Raw genomic sequence first — 22,660 nt, 5'->3', positions numbered from 1 at the left:
CCTTCTACTTTAATTCCACAGAAGGATATTATCACGGACTTTGTTATGGAGGATCAAGAGTTACAGCATAATTCGACTAGCTCACCAAATCAGCAAACTTCGGAACAGAACGTGCCCCAAAAGTCCCGTTTTCCGCCACGGAGGAAAATTTTCTCAAAGCTGGATTACAAAAACATGGTCCCAAATGGATAATCATTCTAAACGATCCTGGGTTTTTATTCCATTCCACACGAAAGATTGCTTCACTATTGACTAGGGCAAAAACTTGTAAATATTTCTAAAAAGAAATAATTTTGTATTTTCAGTTCGTATTTCTAAACTTAAAACTTGAAAAAGATAAATTTTTGGGAAACAAAATTCCTTTGTTAGTTTGTATTCTCTAGCATGTGTTCGTCTTCAATAAAATGTAATTTTCGAATTGGGACTTGATTGGATCTATACCTCTTTGTATTTTATTCATTTTGGTACAATGATGAATAAAAAATCTTTTCTTGTGTTAAAATATGCTTAGCTGATCTAGCCATTGAATGTTGTACACGTTACAGTACAAAGGTCAAGTGATCCTCTAGACCTGGGAACTAGATTCCAAGGTCATTATAAAAAGGAACCTTTTGGAGCAAATAATCAGTTTCTTCTCACCCGAGAAGAGCTAAAATTGCAATGAGTGACGTTGTTGTTGTTTTAGAGGGCTATGTGACCTCAAAAACCGAAAGTGAAGAAATTCCAGAGAGCTTAACAACTGTGGAGGAGATTGTCTAATTTTGGAGTTGTCGTAAGAAAGTTTACAAAGTCCACTTTAAGCCAACCCTGCCAAAGTGGCTAGAAGACGACAACGATGAAAACGAGAAACCAACAGATCTTGGTAATGTGAATTGTTCAAGTGGGACGGATGGCAAAACTGTGAGCAACAAAACTTCCATTGAAAATAAAACCGAATTTGGCGATGGAAATTGTTCGGGCGAGACATAAGAGGAAAAAGTGACCAAGTACCAAGGACCAAGTGAGACAAAACGAAGGAAATGCGCATAACTTAGTTAGCAGTTTTAAAGTTTTAAATCTTAGAGTTCTATTTTGTTTAAATTCTATACTCAATTTTTGAAATATTTAACAGAATAGTTCGACAGGCTTTGTATTTGATTTTTGACCAATAATTGTCCACAAAATCATGGCTAAAACCTTTTTGATCTATTGATCACGTGAAGATTTTTAGAAAAGGTCCAATATCAAAGGTTTGAAAAAATGATACGTCGAAATATTTGGCCATTATTTTACGGGCGAATTAACAGAAACATTATCCGAGTACTCATTCAATAGACCTTTTCATAAGTTACGTCGTTAACAACACTTGTCTCGTTTTCGATGTAATGCTTTGGCGACTTACTCCCAACGGGATTACATAAAGTTGCATTCTTTTCATAAAAGTATGATTTAGGGTCTCTCTTTAGGTTCTTTTGCTTTTTTCGATCAGGCTAAACATTGGATTATCTCTATGCCCGTTACGCTGGAATGTCCATACATTTCAATGTTTGTTGAATCCATTCGCCATAGTTTATGAAAAATCAAAATTTATTTCACTACATAAAAATAGAAGCTTTTCGGCTTACGCCATCATCAGTATACAAGAATGGTAAAAAATCACAAGTTTGTATCTAAAATGTTGAAAAAATTGCCTAATTATCTACAAATAAAAAAGTCATTAATAAGCGATTGATAAAAAATTCGTTAAAAAACATAATGGGTAATAAAATTTTATTTTTATTTTATTCCGTGGAGTAAATCAAGTGATGCCATTTCTAAAAAGTTGTAATTGTTTTGTTTCTATTTGGTTGTTTAATGATGGTCCCATAGTAGCAATAAATGAGGCTTCCAGAAATTTCCTTTCCTTATAGTTAATTGGAGCTTTTAAAATGCATCTCCATTGGAAATGGTGGGTGGGGTTTTCCTTTAAATGTTTTGCAGGCTCAGAATTGTGATTAACATTTTCGTGTTCAGTCCATCTTGTCGTAACATTTCTCTCTGTTTCACCGATATAATTTTGGCCGCATGAACATACTCCCTCATAAATTTGGCATGCCAAGTGGGGATTCTTATCTTTTAAAAAGAATAAGTTTTTAACTTTCTTAGTTTTCCAAATAATAGAAACTTGATAACGATTATCGGTGAGTTGATGGAATCTTCGGAGGAACTTTTTCGAGGCATTTTCGTTGTTTTCGCAGAATGGAATCGAAATTTTGACAGTGTCTTTCGGGTCATTATCGGATGTTGGATCTGTTGAGTTGTTTTTCTTGTCAGAAAATTGTTTGAAGACACTGTTGATAAACGGTACAGGAAAGTCGACTTTCTTGAACTTCTCATGAATAATTTCTTTCTCTCTATGGAAATTGGAAGAGATTCGGTAAGCACGACTTAGATCACTACGAATGGCATTTCGTTTATACTTTTTAGGTACTTTAGAAGACCAATGTGTAGGAACTTTGGTTTCTTTACGGTGAACAGATGTCTCATAACTATTGTCGTCTTGTTTGATCATTGTGGTGTCGAGAAATTTAGTGTGGTCAATCTCACAAGTAAATTTCAGTTTTGATTTCTTAGAATTTAGTTTTTTGAAGAGATTGTCACGACGATTTTTCTTTCGTTTGGTTATTATATCATCGACATAACGGTAGTAGAAAGATGGGTTGAGGGGTCGGACAATTTCGTTTTCTATCTTGGTCATGTATATATCTGCCAGGATTACGGATAACGGACCTCCCATGGTACAACCATCAATTTGTTTGTAAAATTTAGAGTTAAAAATAAAGGTACTTTCTGTTGTCAGTTTAAGTAAGAGTCGTTCGACGATGAATCTCTTTCCTATCTGTGGTAATTTATCTCGTAGGTAAATTTCGTCAAGGATGTATGTAATGGTATCTTTAACTGGAATGTTCGTGAATAGCGATTCAACGTCATACGATACGTATTCTTCGTTAGGTGAAAGGGTTTCTTGTTCTTTAAGGATAGATGGAAAATCTTGAGTGTTTCTGATAATATACGAATTTTCACTGCAAAGTGGTTTGAGATATTCTGCAATCACTTGGGCTGCACCATACGTTTATGTGCCAGTTTGGGCAATGATTGGTCTGAACTTTAAGTTTTCCATGTCAATATCTTCGATTGATTCAAATTTATGGGTTTTCGCTGTTCCATACAAACGAGCTGGTTGACCAGAAGTAGGAAACATTTTTTGATAGTCTTTGTGTTTCTGGAAGTTACGATAAATAAAATCACGGAAAAGTTTCAGATCATGTAGAGTTTCATCAGTGGTAGGTTCGTATTTGTTATTTTTGATACCATCATCGATCATTTTCTGAAGTTTTTTATTGTAGTCATCTCTTCGCATTATTACAACACAGGAATCTTTATCCCCCGGTACAACAACAACATCACGGTTATTGATTAAGTTTTTAAGATTATGATATGTATCATCACGTGTTTTATAAACGTTTTTGGTGAAGATATCTGTATACGCACGTAGGAACTCGTGGAAGTCTTCACGTTTTTCTGGTTCAATTTTGGGAGTAACTTGGTCGGATACGCATTCAAGGTTAGCCGCGAGTGTCTTTTTAATATGTTTATTTTTGTCTACAAAACTGTAATCTAGTCCAAGGCTCAGCTGGTCGCGTTCCGTTTGGGTAAGAGCAATATCAGACAAGTTGACGACAGGTACAAAACTTGTAGGTTGATTAGGTTTTCTCACGGTTGATAATTCTTTTAAGATGCGTAGTTTCTTGTTTTTGGTAACAAAAGATTCAAGACGTTGGAAAGATTGGTCATTTCGTTTTCGATTTCCACCATTTCCAATGGAGATGCATTTTAAAAGCTCCAATTAACTATAAGGAAAGGAAATTTCTGGAAGCCTCATTTATTGCTACTATGGGACCATCATTAAACAACCAAATAGAAACAAAACAATTACAACTTTTTAGAAATGGCATCACTTGATTTACTCCACGGAATAAAATAAAAATAAAATTTTATTACCCATTATGTTTTTTAACGAATTTTTTATCAAGCGCTTATTAATGACTTTTTTATTTGTAGATAATTAGGCAATTTTTTCAACATTTTAGATACAAATTTGTGATTTTTTACCATTCTTGTATACTGATGATGGCGTAAGCCGAAAAGCTTCTATTTTTATGTAGTGAAATAAATTTTGATTTTTCATTTCAATGTTTATTTGTTTTAATATATCTCGTTTATTCTTTCGACTGCGTTCGGTGTTAATATAAGATAACAATGTCCGAGTTCGAGTATATTATCGTATCACGTCGTTTCGTAAGTTCAGAATGCTCAGGGTAGTATGGTGACCATTGTAAACCGAATAGTGGGTACGTCTCGTTTGATGTCTGTTCATTTTTTGAATTCATTTCCTGGCTCGTTGTCTTCGTTTATCGTTGATACATCACATGAAAAGAAACAAGATTTATGTAAGCAAGGTTAATGTCCAGAGCCCTTGACCCGAGATCTCTCGAATACCCGACCGCCCATACACCCTACTATTTAAGAGCGAGGTCGTGGAGAAACTAATTTTCGCTCTATCTTCGACTGCGCGAAAATACGCTTCTCCCCTAACTCTGTGACCATAGTAACTCCCCAACTAAAAACCCTTAAACTCCCATGCCCAAAGGAGAAAAGACACAGTATCTTCTTTTTATTTGGTGTTAGGGTCTTTCAGCACTGAGACTACAAAGAGCAAAGGATTCTACTTCACATAACAATAAGTCTAGATTCCTAAAAAACGTGAAATTTTGAGTCTTCTCTTCAAACTATCCTTTAAATATCTATTCCTAGACTTTTCTGATTTCCAACGACCGTGCACATCGATTTCTTTTTCGGACACTCCATTATTAATAGCTGCTGTTGTACCTCCGGACCTCATAGAGTGTGTACATAATTGCCTAACATCTTCAGTTATTGGTACGACTGAACTTAGCAAGCTAAGGAACTCCATTATTCTCCCAATCTGTTAAACATTGATATTTAAAAAGGCTTGATAAAGGAGATCAAACCAATTCAAACTACATTCCTACAAGGGGAACTTGACGAACAGCAAAATTGCCAAAAAAAATTTATAAATTTTCGAGAACTGATTTTGCCAAGCGCGTTCTTATAATCTAGACGAATAACTACGCAAGTATCTCCTATTTTGTCGCACTTAGAGCATTTTCGTCAAAAAAAAGTAAATTGGAAATATTTTGGAAAAGGGGTAAGAAGTCAATGAGGACATCTTAGGCGGAGTACTTCCTGTGAGCCATAAAACAAATCGTGAAGTGAGGTGTGGTGTAGAGAGTTTTTTTGACTTTGCCAAAGTCCGAAAGCTATTTTCATTTATGTATTTGTGGTGGCTATATTTGTAAAAGGTGGAAATTTGATCAAAGGGTGATTGGAAAGATAAACTTAGATAAGATTGATAAGGTGGTATTGAGTAATAAATTTGTGTGATGTTTTAATCGAGAGAGACAGTGGCCTTTCCTAAGGAGTGATAATTTTAAATAATTTTAAATAAATGGAGTGAAAATGAGTACATCCACTTGTGACTATGTTACAATTTGCCTCAGTCATGTCACATTGGTGGATTAAGATATCATTGGTGCATAACTCATTTTCCATCGGTGCATAACTTATTTTTGAGAAATGATAGAAAGGTCATGAAAAAACGATCATGGAACTTTAAATTACTTTTGTGAGTAAGGTTTGTAAATTCTTACCATTGAAGGTATCATTCATTGCGCTCGCCATTGTTTTGAGTTTAAAGTCTTGTAAAATCTTTAATATCTTTGATAAATCGTAAGTATTTCTTAGTAGGTCTTGACTGTATGTGTCCTCGTGTTGAAAAGGTCCTTTTTTGCGTAAAGTCATTGAGTTGATGATTTCGCCAGAGTAAAACAATGATGTAATGTTTTATTGTGTTTCGTTTTTGTGAGTTTATTCATTGGTTCATTCTGTTTGATTGTGTTTGAATCGGCGGTGATTGGCTAAATTTCTAATCGCTTTGTTTTTCATGTAGGTTTTGTTGTTTGAAGTTGAATCAGGCTAAATTCTCTTTATTTAAAGTGTACAGGGTGGAGTAAAGTTGTAGTGGTAGGGTGGAGGGTGTTTCGTTTATTTATCTGAGTGTTTCTGTGAAGGGGATAAGTTATTCCAAGTACTGTGATGTGAAAATTTTTTGACAGATTTTTAGGTTTCCTATTTCGTTTAATTTTGGGGTTGGTACAAAAGTGAGACCCTTATTTAGGACCTTTCTTTCAAGGTTGGTTAGTTTCAATTTCGATAGGTTTGTTACAATATCGGGTTCTTTTTTAGCGTTATTAGTTTCTATGGGTGAATGTGAAGTAAGGATGTTTTTGTTGGTTTTATTTTAATTTTTTTGAATAATGTTTTCTGAAGTATGATGACTATATACAATATTTACAGGGGTTTCTAGTTTTTTGGCCGTTTTTGCTGGTGGTTGTTTTGTCCATTTGTCTCATTTGACCTTCTCTTCCTTTGTCTTTGGTTATTATATTGTTCTCTCACGTCGGTGTCGCACTTCTGAAGGTCAACTTCGCTGAGAAGGTTCTTCAATCTGTTCCGGTCGTTTGTGTGTTTGTTTACGGATTCTTTATGGTGTTCAATTATAACGTTCCTTAACTTTCTGCCAGCTTCTTGGAGTATTTGGTTCCATTTTTGACGGTTTGTGTCAGATAAAGGTAAAGTTGAATTGACGGTTGGAATCAGCCCTTCCGGAGTTTTTTTATTCTCAACATGTTGCTCTAAATTCGATAGTTGTCGGTCGTGATGCAGGACCCTTAAGGTATGGTATGTGTATTGTCTTGATAAACGTTCGGTGTCATGAATGGGTGATTCGTTTGTTCGTTGGGGTGTTCTCCTGTGGCATCTTGTCAATTGTGATATAATATCTTCATTTGGTTGTTTTTGGTCTCGTTTTTTTGCCTGCTCTTGGTTGTTGAATAAATGGTCTGTTGGATTAAAGAGAGTATAAGTTTGTATAAGCATTGTTAAGTAGTTAGTTAAGTGAAGATATGTGGTGAGAGTGAAGAGAGTATAAGTTTGTTGAAGTTAAGAGAAGTATAGGTTTCTTATAAGCATAAATAAGTTATAAGTTTAGTGAAGATGTATCTAGGTTGTTAAAATGATAAGTAGTATAGATTCCTATAAATGCGTTGATAGTGATAATTGATAAGTCCTTATTTCCATGAAGTCACATAAGTTAGTAAATGAAGAGAGTATGGATTTCTTATAAGCATAAATAAGTTATGAGTTTAGTGAAGATGTATATAGGTTGTTAAAATGAAGAGAAGTATGGATTTTTTGTAAGTTTAAATTTTATAAGTAAAGATTTCTTATAAGCATTAATAAGTCATAATTTCCGCATTTCCTTAAGAGTCGCATAGGTTTTTAAAAAAAGAGGAGTACAAGTTTTTATAAGCATCTATGCGTTACAAAGAGGGTTATCTATATATTAATAGCGGTGCTTTGTGTGTCTGTGTGTCACCACTTTCGTTTTCGCTTTGTTTGTGTTTTAAAATTATGGCTTTTAGTCTCTTGCTCCACAAGTTTGTTCTATTGGATTCGCGCCATTTGCAAAAAATTGGATAGAGCTTGGTTTAGACTTTATTCAGCCTTTGTTTTGAAATTTAAGGCCCATCTACATTTTAGTAGTTTTAATTTCTGCCTAGAGTTGCCTTTTTCTCTCTTCTTTTGTTTTAAATGTTTTCGAATGTATTTAACGATCGTATTTATTAATGACATTCGAATTCTTTTCAAAACAAAACAATTTCATTTCATAGAAAAGAATATTTCAAAAGTAAATCAAAACATAAAAATCAAAAAGTTTGTGGACAACAACAGCATTCAAAGGACGATATAAAGCATAAGTAAAAATTAGTTCACTTTTTTCTTCTTATAAAAATATTCAAGTCGTCGTTATGTTAAAAAGTGTGTACGTTATTTTTTATGTTTAAATTCGGAAAGTTATGCCAAGGGTTTAAAAAAGCAACTTAGAATTGTCTTATTTTTTTTCTCGATCTGATAAAAAACAAAGAGTTGCATGCACTATTCTTTGTGACCTTCCCACTTTTTCTTTAAAAATTGTCATTTAAACTGGACAGCATATTTAACGCGAGCGAAGCGAGAAAAATAACTACCTGCAGAGTCGTTTCAAACGACACTGGTACAGTAAACGATGCTCTTTCTGATAACTTTTGACTTAAACAAAACACGTTGTCACGGGGGGACAGTACACGATCCAAATATGGTTAACAGATAAGACACCCGGGGCAGGTTAAACGTTGAAGAGATTTTTTTTTTTTGTTTGATCGCTTTTTAAGGGCTCTGACCATAGTCGGAAAATTGATTTTAGTATTTGAACATAAAAGTTATGTTTTAGGTTCTTTAACCGGCAGGTCCAAAATGCATAAAACATAATGCATATTGCATAATGCATAATGCATAATATCTGAAGAGTGTCAATTTTAGAGGCTATAATAAGGAGGATTTGAAAGATAATACTTTCAACAAAACAAATAACCACTTTCTGCCAGAAAATAAAGGGTAGAAAGCTGTAAATTTGAATTTTGGATGATGAAGAAAATCCATGGTCCACTGAGAATGCTTGCCGCCATTTTAATTTTCATAGTTGTATTTTACAGAACGTAATATAGTGTAGAAAAAACACGAAAATTTCTCCTCCGTATATTACTTTTCTAACTGGAAAACGTAAATTTTATAGCAAGATCTTTATTTTTCCTCTTAAAAAGCATTAACCATGTGAATACTTTTTGTTAGATAAGCTAATATCCAGCCAATATAAATTAAAGAGCTACATGCGAAAGCTAGATCAAAGAAAATAGACTTCGATACGAATCTTTTTACATTCGAATGTTTATGCATTTACCTTTTTTCGAGAAAGAAGAAGGGGGAAACCTTTCTGATATGTTGCATCTTCTTATTATTTATGCTGACGGAAAACCCTTTGTTGTTATGATTCGAATGTTTTCTTTTTCGTTCGGATTCGAAAAGTAAATATCATGTCTGGGGAAATCCCTCTGATTGGAATGTTTACTTAAGACTAAGGAGGTTTTCGCGGTTTTAGCCTCTACAAAGGAGAGTTTTAGAAAATATAAAATCGTTCTGTAAATTACACAATACTATTATGCATTATGCAATATGCATTATGTTTTATGCATTTTGTACCTGCCGGTTCTTTAACACTTTCAACAAAGAATTACCTTTATAAATTGCTTTTTAATCAAATCCCTTCAGAGTATTTAAGAATTTAATTGCAGAAATGACGTTATGAACTTTAATAAACCAGCTGCGCTGGAAAGTCAGCCCAAAATGCTTAGAAGGCTTAGAATGATTAATAGGAAGTAGAGGTAAGAAATCTGGCTTTGTTAAAATCTGAGCAGCTTGAAAGAACGTAACTATTTGCTTGAAACGTTCAGAAGAAAACAGAGCAGTGCATAGTGGAATCCGTATCCAAAGCAGAAGTCGGTGAAAAAGATTTATTCCGTTGTTGTTATACTCTTTCCATGACAATAATAAAAGACCCAGATAGAAGAAATAGTCTACAAGTAGTATATAACTTTTAACATTATTCGAAGGAAAAAAATTTCTTTGATATACTCATTTTCTCCATATATGCTTTCTCTATAATTAGCTCTCTTTATTTACAATGCAAAAGAATTTTTTTTCTCTTCTTTTTTTCTTATTATTAATTATAAGGCTTCTTTTTATGTTATGTGTTTTTTTTTCTTTTCTTATTTTATCTTGCTAAGAAAAAATTATTTTCGCGCGCTAAATAATCCCGAAATCCTGTTTCCCGAAAATAATCCGAAATCGGAATTAAAAATGAAAGTCTTAACGACGACCCAGTTTGCAAAGTATGGCAAGGCTGCACTCGAGGGAAAAATTCGGAAATACCAAGTTTCGCACTGGAAGAACGCACCTGATAAATTTTGCCCAAAAAGGCAAAAATTGCTAAAATTAGCTGCACTTGAGGAAAAAATAGCTGAACTTTGCACTTGAGGTTAAAAAACCGTTTGAATTTGCACCTGCACTCAACTTTTTCCGAGTTGTGCACTCGAGATCTCGAGCAAACTTGTCACACTCTGCAAATTGGACGACGACCAGCGGGAAAAAAATCGTCGAACCGATTTGAAGAGTCACCGGGGCTGACTAAAAAGACGTTAATAATATGTTGCATCACCTTCTTTTATAAAAAGTGATAAGTTTTAATGGGTAATTAGCCTTTTTGTTTCAAAATTTCTTTACACTGTCCACAAAGAATTGAACATTTTATATTTTGCGGAAAATTTTTCTAAAAAGATGTGTCAAAAGTTATGACTGTTTTTTTAAGCAAAATCCAGTTGAAAAATTGATAAAAAACCACTTTTTCGAAGATTTCGAGACAAAGAAGCATTTACACGCAAAAATTTTTATTGTTCGATAAAAGATACACCATCTACTGCGAAAAAATTTTCAAAATGTTTCTTCTTCGCCGAAACAAAGCTCTTCAAAGTTGAAATACTCTTCCTCGCAAAAGTCTTCATTTTCTTCTTCATCAAAATTTTTCAATGCCATTTTTGAATTTTCAGATTCAGGAATAGTTTGTCTAACAGAAAATGTATAACATGCCATAGTTTTGTTGGTTACATCAGTCAGAAAACACATTTTAAACACGGCAATTATGAAAAATTCACTATGGTCAGAGCCCTTAAGCCAGCTTCAACATCCAAAGGACTTTTAGTGCGTTCAGCTACAGCTTAACCGGCGTGCGACGCCGGGTACCGGCTAGTCTATATATTAATAGCGGTATTCTGTATGTCGTTTTGTATGTTTGTCTGTTATACTTTCGTTTTCGCACGCAATGTTTTTGTTCTTCCAAAAGAGAACTTTTAGTTCTTGCTCCACAAATTTGTTTAACGATATTCGCGCCGTTTTATAAAGACTTTGTTTTGATTGATAGATTAGACTTTTCCTTTTTTTTCTTTTCTTTTGTTTTATGTTCTTCGAATGTAATTAACGACCTTATTTGATTTGAGACATTCGAATTCTTTTCAAAACAAAAGAAATCTTTTAAACAGAATCTGTTAAAGAAAAGAACAAATATAAAATAAAACACAAGAATCACAAGACAAGTTTGTTAGAACAACAGCAACAGTGGCGTGGTGGCAGGGGGGGGCCAGGGGGCCAGCCCCCCCCCCCCCCAGCGGAGCCCTTTTGGGAAGGGGCGCCCAAAAATTAGGGGCGCCAAGAAGGATTTTTCAGGCGCCCATATCGAAAGATTGACAAATGAAAAAACAAAAACGGCGCCCCTCATCACCTCAAAATTTTCTGGCTCGCTTCGCTCCACACTCTTTTTTGTGTCCATAAATTTAGAGGGCCGCCAAAAACAAAAAATCTTTAAAAAGGTCGCCATGTTTGCCTTGGCCATCCCAGAGAAATTTCAAAAGGCGGTAAAAACTAGAATTCTTTCTTCGTAAAAAGGGACCTTTCCCTTTAAACATGTATGTCGATAATTATTTTGCTGTAAATCTAAGTCATTGTTGAATTTGAAAAATTATTGAAGTTATGACGAAGTTATTTTATAAAAAGCAAAATAAAATTGCGCTATCACGCTTTTTTGTCTGTGTGTCCTAGCTGCCTTCTGGGGGGACTATGGTTGCAAGCTAACTTTCGGCCCTGCCCTTACAAGAATAAAGAGGAGAAAAAACAAGGGCAATTGTGTGAATTTTAATTCACTTTTTGGAACTAATTTGACCAAATTTATATCTTTCTGGGGGCAAAAAGTTGAAATTTCCCTATTTTTCCAATTTTTAGTGGGACTGAAGTTTGATTTTCCGATTTTTCAAACTGGCATGTTTCAAAAAAGGCACCCTTAAGGCCGGCACATACCCATACCCTTCTCTCGCCTAAGTACCCCCTCCCCCGGGCTGCCATTTTTCGACGAATCGCATGTCATGTCTATTATTTCACTACGCTTATCTTGACATCATGGTCTTAGAATTATGCGACCTAGACTTTCGGACGATCGTTAAAATCTTTATTCAAAAGAAAAAGTTAACTGCAAAAGATATGTCCATGGTTTCTTACAACATGAACATTCCACTCGATCCGCGGCTGTCGCAAAAATAGCATGCAATTCATTTGCGGAAAGAGCTGCACAAATTAGGTTATGTGAAAGTAAACGAGAGACCTGTTAGTGATAAAGACCACGTATTGGTTCTCGGGGATTGGCAGACAAAGATTTAGTCATGAGAGACAAAATCTTACACACATTAAAAGTACACTACGTTGATTTTTAAAAGAAAAAAATATCTTTTACATTAAGGTGGTGGTTAACTGAAAATTTGGAGAAAATTGTCAAAATTGTCAAAAATGAGATTTTTGCGTTTCTACCTTCCCCTATCCTTTCTGAGCGATCTTTGAAAATTTCAGGCGGAAATCTTCAATTTTCACCTAACAATGAGCATTTGTTTTAACCATGGTTTATGACTTCCTCCCTAGCAACCAAAAAGTCACCCGTTGCTAGGGGCTAAATGGATAAGGAGGCATTTGAACATAGTAAAGTGACCCACCGTTCGAACACATTTTTTACGCCCTTTTCGGGCGTCTAAATTACTATAGCGTTTTTTCCCGCCTTCGCCTAATATTGACGATTTTGTAAAGATGGTACCCTAAAACTGCAGAGGAAGGTGGTGGTGAATCTTGGTTCTCTTTCACAGGTTGTGTAGGAAGTTTTTCTTTTATTACTATATGTTTGTTCCTTTCTTTTCAGTTGAAATAAATAAGAAATAGTATATTTGAATGGCCAATAAGAAAAAATCTCACTATAACAATAGAGTAGGAAAGAAATCAGCCAAATAGCGCGGTTTCAAAGGAACACCAAAACATGCTCGACAACAACAAACTGTAAATATGCCCACTCCTGTATATAATCTTCCTGTAAATAATGACATTGTTAATACTGTTGATAAAAATACTTCTAATGAACTTGAGAAATATCCATCGGTTGAGACCCTGCCAGCAGCCCCAGACAACATCATGACGGCGACAACCGCACTGCTGCCAGAATCTCCAACACTACCGCGAGAACCAAACCGACCGACTCCAAATTTACTTTCTACTACTTCCTCTACAAGACCTGTACCTTCAATTACTACTCCCAATAAAAACCCTGTTACTCCTATCTATGAAGCTTCCCCTCTGAAAAAATCCATTGCTGCTAAAATTGCAAAGCGGAAATTTCGTAAACTGACAAACAAAAGTGCTGATAAGATCTGTCGCAATAGTGCTTGCCTAAAAATTCTTGACGAAGAATCATTCCTAAAAGACTTTTGGTAAAAGCTAAAACGCGCAATGAAAAAGCGCAAGGATTGATGGACAGTGCAATACTAGATGAAGTTTTATCCTCCAGTGTTTGCTGCATAAAGTGTCATTCTAAAGGAATGAAATTTCAGGAATTTAGTGCTAATAAAAAGGGACTATCCGAATTTCTTCGACTTACATGCTCAAATTGTGGTTTTCAAAGAACTTTCAATCTAGTAAGCGCCATAAACGATTTATTGAGGTCAACGTCAGATCTGTCCTTGCCGCATAGCCTGTTGGACGTGCTGGACTAGAAACTTTCTGCGGGATAATGAATCTACCTAAACCTGTCACAAAGAAACCGTATAATTGTATTCAGGACAAAATAGTCGAAAAAGCGAATGATCAATCCAATGAACTTCTTGAAAAGTCCGCTAAAACTCTTTTTGATATTACCGTTGAAAAAAATCCAGAAAATGTTGTTACGTATGATCATGTTGATTACGCTAGGGGTGAGTGTGGACGGCACATGGATGAAGCGAGGGCACCAATCCAAGCTTGGTGTTGTGTTTGTTCAAAGCTTTGAAACTGGCGAAGTTCTTTACTTTGAAGTGAAATCTTTATTCTACCATACTTGTGCTAAATACAAAAAGAAACTGTCTAGTAAAGATTTTGATGAATGGTACAAAACTCATGAAGACAGATGTAAAATAAACCACAAAGGGTCGTCCGATAAGATGGAGGTTGAGGGTGCGATTCAAATTTTTTCAAAAGGCATGTTCAAAAGCGAATGGGGACAGGTCTCAGACACCAAATTCTTGTTGAAAATTTGTTAAAAAATCTGTTGAAAATCTCTAAAAATCCTGCAAAATGTCAGTTAAAAGGTAAGTTTTATGAAGCTTTACTACATAATCCTCTCTTTTACACATTGCTTTGTGTTTATTTTGCTTTTATTTCGAAAGTGGGCTATTTTTTACACAGATTGAGGGATATACATTTGTTTTGAACTTTTCTTCTTAAAACTCAAAAAATCTTTACAATTTGGTGCAAATAAAGACTATAATACATCTATAATCGACTTTTGATCAGTCTGCCTTTGATTTGGATTCAGTAGGTTTTGAATTTGTTTACACACAGTTTTTTGATTTTCCAAATGAAAAATAAATTTTTCTCTTTTTCTCTTACAGTTCACCACTGATTTGGACTAACGAGAAGGAAATCATGTTATTGAGAGAAGTTCTTGTATCGCAACCCCATCAATTCAAAGAAAAGACCCCTAAACGAGGGGAAAAGTGGCAGCAAATTGCAGACAACTTAAACAAATCAGACCAATTTAATAACAAAGCATCAACCAGAGCAGTTCGTGAGAAGACCAATGCACTCATTCACGCTTTCCGTCAAACTCAACGTGCTGAACTTGCTGCCACAGGTATCAGCCCTGACCCTACAGAAAAAGAAGTCCTATGCGAAGAGATTTGTCTTCAAATTGATGAATTTACTCGAATTCTCGCTGAAAGCGGAAAAGCTGCAAAAGATGTCGAGAAAGACAAGTTACTTGGAGAAGACATTCGTCAGAAGGCTATGGAATCTCAGAGCCAGACCCTCAAACGAAAAAGTGAGTCATCAGACGAGGAGGTCAAAAAGAGAAGATCATCAGGGAGTGATGCTGTCTGTTTCTTAAGAGAGAAATCTGAAGCTGATGTAAACCCAAAGACTTCAATTAGAAGCTACTAAAATTCAAAACGATCAAAATAATTTTATTAACATGTTTGCACTGATGTCAAATCAGATGCAACAGAAGCAACAGATGACACTCAACATCATCGAAAGACTTACAAATTCAGATAAAGGTGAGAATGGCCAATGAACTTGACTTAACTGGACTCGAAAATGTTGATTTTGTTTACAATTGTTGACATTTTTGTTGGGAAAAACTCACGAAATATGAAAGACTTCTGATTATTTTGATTTTGTTTACAATCTTTGACATTTTTGTTGGAAATTGAAATATGAAAGACTATACTTGGACATTTTACATGAAACTGTGAGTTGTTTTATTTTTCTTTATGAAAAAAGAAAATTTTGTATATACTACCAGCTCCGAAATCTATTTTTTAGATTTTTTTACAAACCTTTGAAAGGCTATTTTTGTTATTTATTTACACTTTGAAATTAATTTATGTTTTACCTGAAGTCATGATTCAGATATCAAGACTTATTTTGTATATTTTTTACAGACATGAAAAGTACAGTTTACTATTTACATGTTGAAACTTTTCATATTTACACTTAAAATATAAACTTTTGTTACTTTACCAAAGTCATGATTTAAAAGATCAAATCTTCCAGTTTACTCAAAATTTTATTTGATTTTGTCTCTGATAATTTAAGCAAAATAGATTTCGACTGTGGGTGGTAAAACATCAAAATATTTTGAGGTATTGTTTGGATAAAAGCAACTTCTTGCATTGTGTAGCAAAGCACAAACAATGTACATTTTTCCAATTGGACTCAGGCCAACCTTGAGGTTTTTCTTGAAATCTATAAATTTGAAATAATTGATAATGTCATTAAACACCCATTCAACTGAAATCCTGCAAGTGCTCATTGCTGTGTTGAAAGCTTTCTGGTTATTATTTAATTGAGCTCCTTGGAAAGGTGAAATTAAGTGGGCCCTAATAGGATAAGCAGGATCACCATAGATACAAAGGGGGTTGCCTGCAGCATCATTTGAAAAATTCTGTAGATCTTGTAAAAGTCCAGAGGCGTTTAATAGGGCACAGTCATGTCTTCTTCCTTCCATGGGACCATAAAGATTAGCTATCAGTCCATTAGGAGCCACTACACTTTGAAATTTGAGAGCATGAACTCTTTTATGTCCATTGTAAACGATTCTTTGACGCTCTCCTGGTCTACAGAGGGGAAGAACTGTTCCATCCACAAAGCCCCAGCAATTTTCAAGGGCTGCTCCTTTTGCATGGATAGCATCTGCATACTCTTGAAGCTTGACTGGACTTAGCCAGGGTTGATTTATTGGGTTAAGGTCGGTTAGTTTGTTACTAAACGGGCTGTAAACATGCTCAACAATGTAATTTGTTATCATGCAAATTTCAGGTACAGGTCTACCAAAACGTGGGATCATATCACCATATCTGCATGGGTAGGCAAATCTTCTCAGGAACATGCAAAATGCTTCTAATCCTGGACAAATTGTTCTGTTTTTACATCTAACAGTGTCTGGAATGTTCAATACATTTCTCAATAAGATAACATCATTTCTGTACATTCTGAATTCAGCCCAGCATTCTGCTTCAGACACAACCAACAAATCGAAAGGGTTGTAAATCCAAAATGGAAAGTCAGGATTTTTGCTTGTATAAAGGTCAAATAGAATCAGGAATTCTTCGTCAGAAATAAGATTCTGACTGTAACCTAAGAGCAACAACTCTCTTGTTTCGCGAAAAGACGCCATATTTGTTATGATTTTTGGCGCGTGTTACATATTAATTTGCTTAATGAATTTTGCTCTAAATGCGTCGACGTCGACGTAAACATCAAATTTACCCGTCCTAGAACGTTCCGTCCTCTTTGCTTAAGCAAGAAAAAATGGAAAGGGATGAAGCTTTCAGACGACAAAAAAATCGGAGGATCCAAAACACGACTTACCAACAAATGGATAGACGATTTTCAGAAGTTTTACGGACAAGCTATCCGTTCTAATAGCAGGAACAAGAAAGATATGAAGAACGCCATTTGGGCCATTTTTTATCACTGCATTTCATGTAAAGGTGAAGAATCGGAGAAGCAGCATCCGTATTGCCCTAGGGAAGGTTGGTGCCGATTCTGGGCAGATCGGGAGAATTACAACTCCAAGAAATGTCTTGACCCGGTCTTTCGAGAACTCTTGAAACCAACCTTCACGAGCTTATCTGGGGATTCTTTATTGGGTCGTTGTTTACTTGGGATGACACATAATCAGAAGGAGGCAATCAACGGGGTCCTCTGGCGCTACTGCAACAAGAATTTCCTTCAATGGCTTGAACAAATTAAGACTTGCCGCATGCCTTACTGTAGGAAGATTTAACGCAGGAGAAGGATTCGTATCCGATTTGATCGAGAAACTTGGCATCAAACCAGGTACTAATACGTAAAGATAAAACACGCATAACAGTAGCAGAGAAAAAGATTTCAGGGGAGTCCGGCTTACGCTGTCAATCAGGACTCAACGCAAAAAGAAGTCTGAAAAGGAAAGCGAAGACGTGACCTACTTTCCCGGTGCATTCGGTTTATCTGCTACTCCCGACCTTGATCTTGGTGGCGAACCAGCAAAATCTAAACCAAAGCGTAAATCTACCAATCCAGCAGAAGCCCCACTTTTGAAAAAGAAAAAATCAACCATCAGCGCGTCTAAAAGTAAACCAAATCCACCCAAGGAATCGCAAACAGGAAAAAATCCTTCAAATTCAACATCATCAACTAAAACTCTCTCAAAACTTGCCAATTCAACAAAATCAGTCAAATCAGGGAAGCAACCGGCTACGTCTTCAAAACAAGCCAAACCCCGCCCACAAACTAAAAATACAAAAACAACTAAAACTCTTGTTAAGCAATCACATTCTGAAAAAGATGTTGATATGAGAGTTTCTTCCTCCATTTCAAAGACAAGTTTAACTGAAACCGAAACTAACGCACCTAATGAGTTTTTACCTCTATCATCTAGCACCGATATTTTACCGGAACCTACCAAGTCTGAGAGCCCAGATCCAGAAGTGAAAATTTGATTTGTATCTGATTTTGATCCAAAGCAGAAAGGCTAAGAGTAGACTTACTTGATAAAATATTGGTTAATCCTGTGGTAATGTGTTATTTACTGATTTTCGACACTTATTGCGCTTGGTTTTGAGACTTTACACTGTGACTGCACAGTGGCCTATGGCAGAATTTTCATTTTTCTAGGTTTATTTCTTAATTTTATGTTTGTATTTATCAAAAACTTTGTTCACTGTATCTTATTTTACCTTTCTTGATGTTTTTTTCAAACGTTCTAAGTCAGTAATTTGAAAGTTATTTGAACTTTAAAGCCGTTTTTCTCAAAACGCGTGTCCTGGGATTTGCAAACGCCTATGCGGTTTTTTTCTCGGGATTTACAAGTGCTAGCTCCATGAAATTTTTAGGGGTTGTTTCTTGTACCATTTGGCAGAGGATGAGTGAAGAAAAAATTCTAAAAAATCTGTCATTGGTTTTAAATCTCAAAAATCACGTTTTTTAGGTTCCAGACCCCCTGGAAAATTTCTTTTTTCACTCATCCTCTGCCTTTGATGAATATCAGCCACCATACCAAAAATCTTTTGCTAAAACGTTTTAAAATTCGTTAAAAACCTGTATGGAGAAAACTATAGTACGTAACCCCCTGTTCGGTGCTATTTTTAGAAATTTTCATATTTTGCATTGTTAATAGTTGTACTACCATTGTGGAAAGTTTCATTGACATGTCTTAAATATTTCAAAAGTTATTACAAAAAAAGTAAAAAAATGACTTTTTCCATTTCTCAGTTAACTACCACCTTAATGGAACTATTTTGGCGAATTTTGTATTAACTCCCCAATTTGCATAAATTAGTTCTCGCCAAAGTAAGTTCCCTGATCCACCGTAAACATTTTTAAAGTTCACTTCAAAACGAGGTAAAATAACGAACATTTGACAGTTACTCTAGGGGCTGAGTTAGGTCCCGTATGCGCATCGGCGTATAGTCATTTTTTCTTTTGATCATGAAAGTCCTTGAAGAGTCAGAAAACGTGTGTGGCGTTATTTGGATCAGGCACAAATTTCCATAATGGCGGATTTTAGATTTTCAACCCTTTTTAGCCCTCTTGCTTGAAAAAACTTTTTTTTTGACTTTAAACATAGACATATTATATACCAATTGTAGAGAATGAGTGTTGTGAGGTTGATTTTGTTTCTTCTGTTAAAAAACCATTTCAAAATGTGGCGTGAGCTACCCTCACAACCTTCTCTGAATAAATGAAAATTTCCACAGCTTTTATAGCATATCAACATGTCAAAATATCTAACAATGTCATTAGGGCATACAATCATACAAAAGAAATAGGAGGGATTTCTAGATAAGCTAGAAATCCCTAATGACTAGATAAATTACAAACAATCATCTGGGAATTAATACGTGTATGGCATAACCAAGACACTGGATATTTACGAATGGCCGCAATACACTGAGCAGGTCATTGGTGACCCGGTGCTCAATGCTATTGCAAGATATTTAGACCATCCTAGTATCATAAAAATCAGAAACATTTTTGGTGATAATTCCTTTGAATTTACAAATACTGACACTGAAACTGTCCATGAATTGATTATGTCATTAAATTGTAATAAATCTACATCTGGGGAAGTAAGCTCAAAACTCCTCCAAAAGTCTGCTAATATCTGTTCTTTTGTACTCAAGAACTGCTTTAACTCTTGTCTTAACCAAGCACTTTTTCCTGAACGCTTAAAGCGGGCCACAATAACCCCAGTCTTCAAAGAAGGCGATCCAACGAGTGTTAAAAACTACAGACCTATTAGCATACTTACTACAGTATCCAAAGTATTTGAAAAAATCATTGCCCAACAGTTAAATCCTTTTCTAGAAAACTGCTTCTCAGAGTTACTGTGTGGCTTCAGAAAAGGGCACAGTACACAGCATGCTATATTGCGATTATTACATCTCTGGCAAAGGGCACTTGACGATTCAAATATTGTGGGTACTGTACTCATGGATTTATCTAAAGCTTATGATTGTCTACCCCCTGATTTACTTATCGCAAAGCTAGCAGCATATGGTGTAAACCATAATAGTCTATTATTTTTATATGATTATTTGACAAATCGCCAACATAGAGTTAAAATTGGAAATAGTTTAAGTAGTTTTTTATCTATTAGTATGGGTGTTCCTCAGGGATCCATTTTAGGCCCAATTCTTTTTAACATATTTTTAAACGATCTTTTACTCTCTACCCGCAAGGTTGAACTTTGTAACTTTGCCGATGACAACACCCTCTTTGCAATCGCACAAACCCTTGCTGAAGTTATTTTGAAACTTAATATCGAGATTCAAGATATTTTACACTGGTTTAAGATCAATGGGCTTGTTGCTAACCCTGGCAAGTTTCAAGTTATGTTTCTCGGTAGATTCGAACCTATACATATTTTTACTATAGGTAATATCAAAGTCAAAGTCAAAAATCAGGTTAAACTATTAGGTATATTTATTGATGACAAACTACGCTTTAGCTCTCACGTTGAATTGAAATGCCAAAATGCGGGAAACAAAATCAGCGCACTTAGACGCATTCGCCCCTTTCTTTCTCTGAAAACGGCGAAGGCTTTATGCCACGCCTATATATTCTCAAACTTTAACTATTGTCCACTAATCTGGATGAATTTTGTAAAACACAACAATAAGCAAATTCAGAAAATTCAACGTAGAGCATTGGCTGTAGTTCATCAAGATCATGACTCTAGTTTATCTCAATTATTAACTATATCTAAAACAGCATCTTTTCACATCAAATTCATTCTTAAAATCCTGGAAGAAATCTATAAAACTTTGAAAAAACAAAATCCCTTATTTCTAGCAAAACTTTTTACCATTAAAACTTCTGGCTTCAATCTAAGAAGAGGAGAACAGCTTATGCTACCTCCAGCAAACACTGTCAAGTTCGGTTTGCAATCTTTGAGTTTTGTCGGCTCTTTAATCTGGGATCGTCTCCCGAAGGATGTGAAAAGCTCTGCAACATTTAATATTTTTAGGGGAAAGCTAAAAATGCTTCCAGAAAATTTTTGTACTTGTCCATTATGTAAATTGTGGTAAATAGCTATTTTTATGAAAGTTGGAATTTATTAGTAAACGGTCACGGCTGTAACTATTTAGGACACTAGGTCCTATCGTTGTTACCAACTGAAAATAAATTGATAATAATAAAATAATAAAAATGTATCAAATAAACTATTCATTTTAAATGTAAACAAAATTCCGCATGTCATTTGGGAAAATGACGTCAAAACATAAAGAAAAGCTTCTTTGGTGGAGCGTGCGTCGAAGTCAGTAATAACACAACATGTTTTACAATATACCCCTCCCCTTAACGAACGTTGGGAAGTTCAAGTCTGTAAATCTTCGAAGCGGGTCGGAGGTATGTACCAGCATTCGTCTTTGCATACGCCATTCGAATTCGATTGTCTCGTCCGGGTATTGTTTCCACAATAATACCAAGTGGCCATTGTCCTCTTGGTGCATCCGTGTGCAGGAGGACCATATCACCAACTTGTTTCTCCTTTCTTCGACCCATTTGCCTCTTGTTGTCAGTGTTGGGAGATATTCAGATCTCCATCTACTCCAGAAGTGTTCTAAACACATCTGAAAGTGCTTCCATCGTTTGCGATAGCATTTTGTGATGTCCAAATCTTTGTCTGTATTGAGTAGGACTTCTGCGTTGTTGAATCCTTTTAGCAGGTGGTTCGGTGTTAGTGCCTCTAAGTCTTTAGGATCTTCACTGATTGGAGTTAGTGGACGACTGTTCACGATATTTTCCACTTCAGTTATGAATGTCATAAGTTGAAATTCGGTTAATATTAGATTCTTCAAGGTGAATTTCATGCTTGTTTTGACGGTTCGAACTAGTCGTTCCCAGGCTCCACCTATGTGTGGCGCCGATGGAGGGTTGAATTGCCATTCAATCTCCCTGAGTGAACAAAATTCTCCAATCTTGTGCTGGTTCAATTTTCTTATTTCTTGTTTGAGCTCGTTTACCGCACCTTTAAAGTTTGAGCCACAATCCGAGAGCAGCTTCCTTGGTTTCTGTCTGCGACTGATGAAGCGTTGGAGTGCGTTTAGAAAATCGTCAGTTTCCATACTTTCTACAACTTCAAGATGGACGCATCGGACTGTCATGCATGTAAATAGTGACACCCAGCGCTTCAGACGTTTGCGACCTTGTTTAACGAGGATTGGTCCGAAAAAATCCACACCAGTGTTGGTGAATGGTGGTTGGTTGAGTTGCATTCTGCTGTTAGGTAAGTCAGCCATCATTGGAATCTCAGGTTTGTTTTTAAATCTTTGACATTCCACGCATGCTTTGATGACTGTTTTGATTACTTGCCTTCCACATAATATCCAATATTTCTGTCTAACTTCGGATAAGGTTTGATTTACACTACTGTGACCATTCTCTTTGTGATATTTCTCAGCAATAAGTGATGCAACATGTCCTTTGGGGATAACGATTTGATGTTTTGCTTCAAATGAGA

General features: G+C 35.5%; 5 protein-coding genes across 5 annotated transcripts; 2 read left to right on the top strand and 3 right to left on the bottom strand.

Moving 5' to 3' along the window:
- Positions 1 to 1,777: 1,777 nt before the first annotated feature.
- On the bottom strand, positions 1,778 to 2,716 carry LOC136805547 (uncharacterized). Its single transcript, XM_067062120.1, has one exon. The coding sequence runs from the start codon at positions 2,714 to 2,716 to the stop codon at positions 1,778 to 1,780; it is 939 nt and encodes a 312-aa protein (XP_066918221.1).
- An 11,442-nt stretch (positions 2,717 to 14,158) lies between these two features.
- On the top strand, positions 14,159 to 15,087 carry LOC136805537 (uncharacterized). Its single transcript, XM_067062108.1, has 2 exons — positions 14,159 to 14,237; positions 14,541 to 15,087. Exons 1-2 carry the CDS (start codon positions 14,224 to 14,226, stop codon positions 15,085 to 15,087), a joined length of 561 nt encoding a protein of 186 aa, XP_066918209.1. The 5' UTR covers positions 14,159 to 14,223.
- Positions 15,088 to 15,739: 652 nt separating this feature from the next.
- LOC136805527 (uncharacterized) lies at positions 15,740 to 16,718 on the bottom strand. The gene has a single exon (XM_067062098.1). It carries the CDS (start codon positions 16,637 to 16,639, stop codon positions 15,740 to 15,742), a length of 900 nt encoding a protein of 299 aa, XP_066918199.1. The 5' UTR covers positions 16,640 to 16,718.
- A 251-nt stretch (positions 16,719 to 16,969) lies between these two features.
- LOC136805516 (triadin-like) lies at positions 16,970 to 18,134 on the top strand. Its single transcript, XM_067062087.1, has 2 exons — positions 16,970 to 17,166; positions 17,573 to 18,134. The coding sequence occupies exons 1-2, from the start codon at positions 16,970 to 16,972 to the stop codon at positions 18,132 to 18,134; spliced, it is 759 nt and encodes a 252-aa protein (XP_066918188.1).
- Positions 18,135 to 21,495: 3,361 nt separating this feature from the next.
- LOC136805505 (uncharacterized) lies at positions 21,496 to 22,607 on the bottom strand. The gene is made up of 2 exons (XM_067062076.1): positions 21,840 to 22,607; positions 21,496 to 21,708 (listed from the first exon to the last, which is right to left on the bottom strand). Exons 1-2 carry the CDS (start codon positions 22,440 to 22,442, stop codon positions 21,496 to 21,498), a joined length of 816 nt encoding a protein of 271 aa, XP_066918177.1. The 5' UTR covers positions 22,443 to 22,607.
- Positions 22,608 to 22,660: the final 53 nt, after the last annotated feature.

This window comes from Clytia hemisphaerica, unplaced genomic scaffold (genome assembly GCF_902728285.1).
Source record: "Clytia hemisphaerica strain Z4C2 unplaced genomic scaffold, Clytia hemisphaerica genome assembly, whole genome shotgun sequence".
In the NCBI taxonomy this organism is placed as follows: Eukaryota; Metazoa; Cnidaria; class Hydrozoa; order Leptothecata; family Clytiidae; genus Clytia; species Clytia hemisphaerica.
The sequence above is the reverse complement of the archived record's forward strand: the minus strand, read 5'-3'. Positions and strand labels throughout refer to the sequence as shown.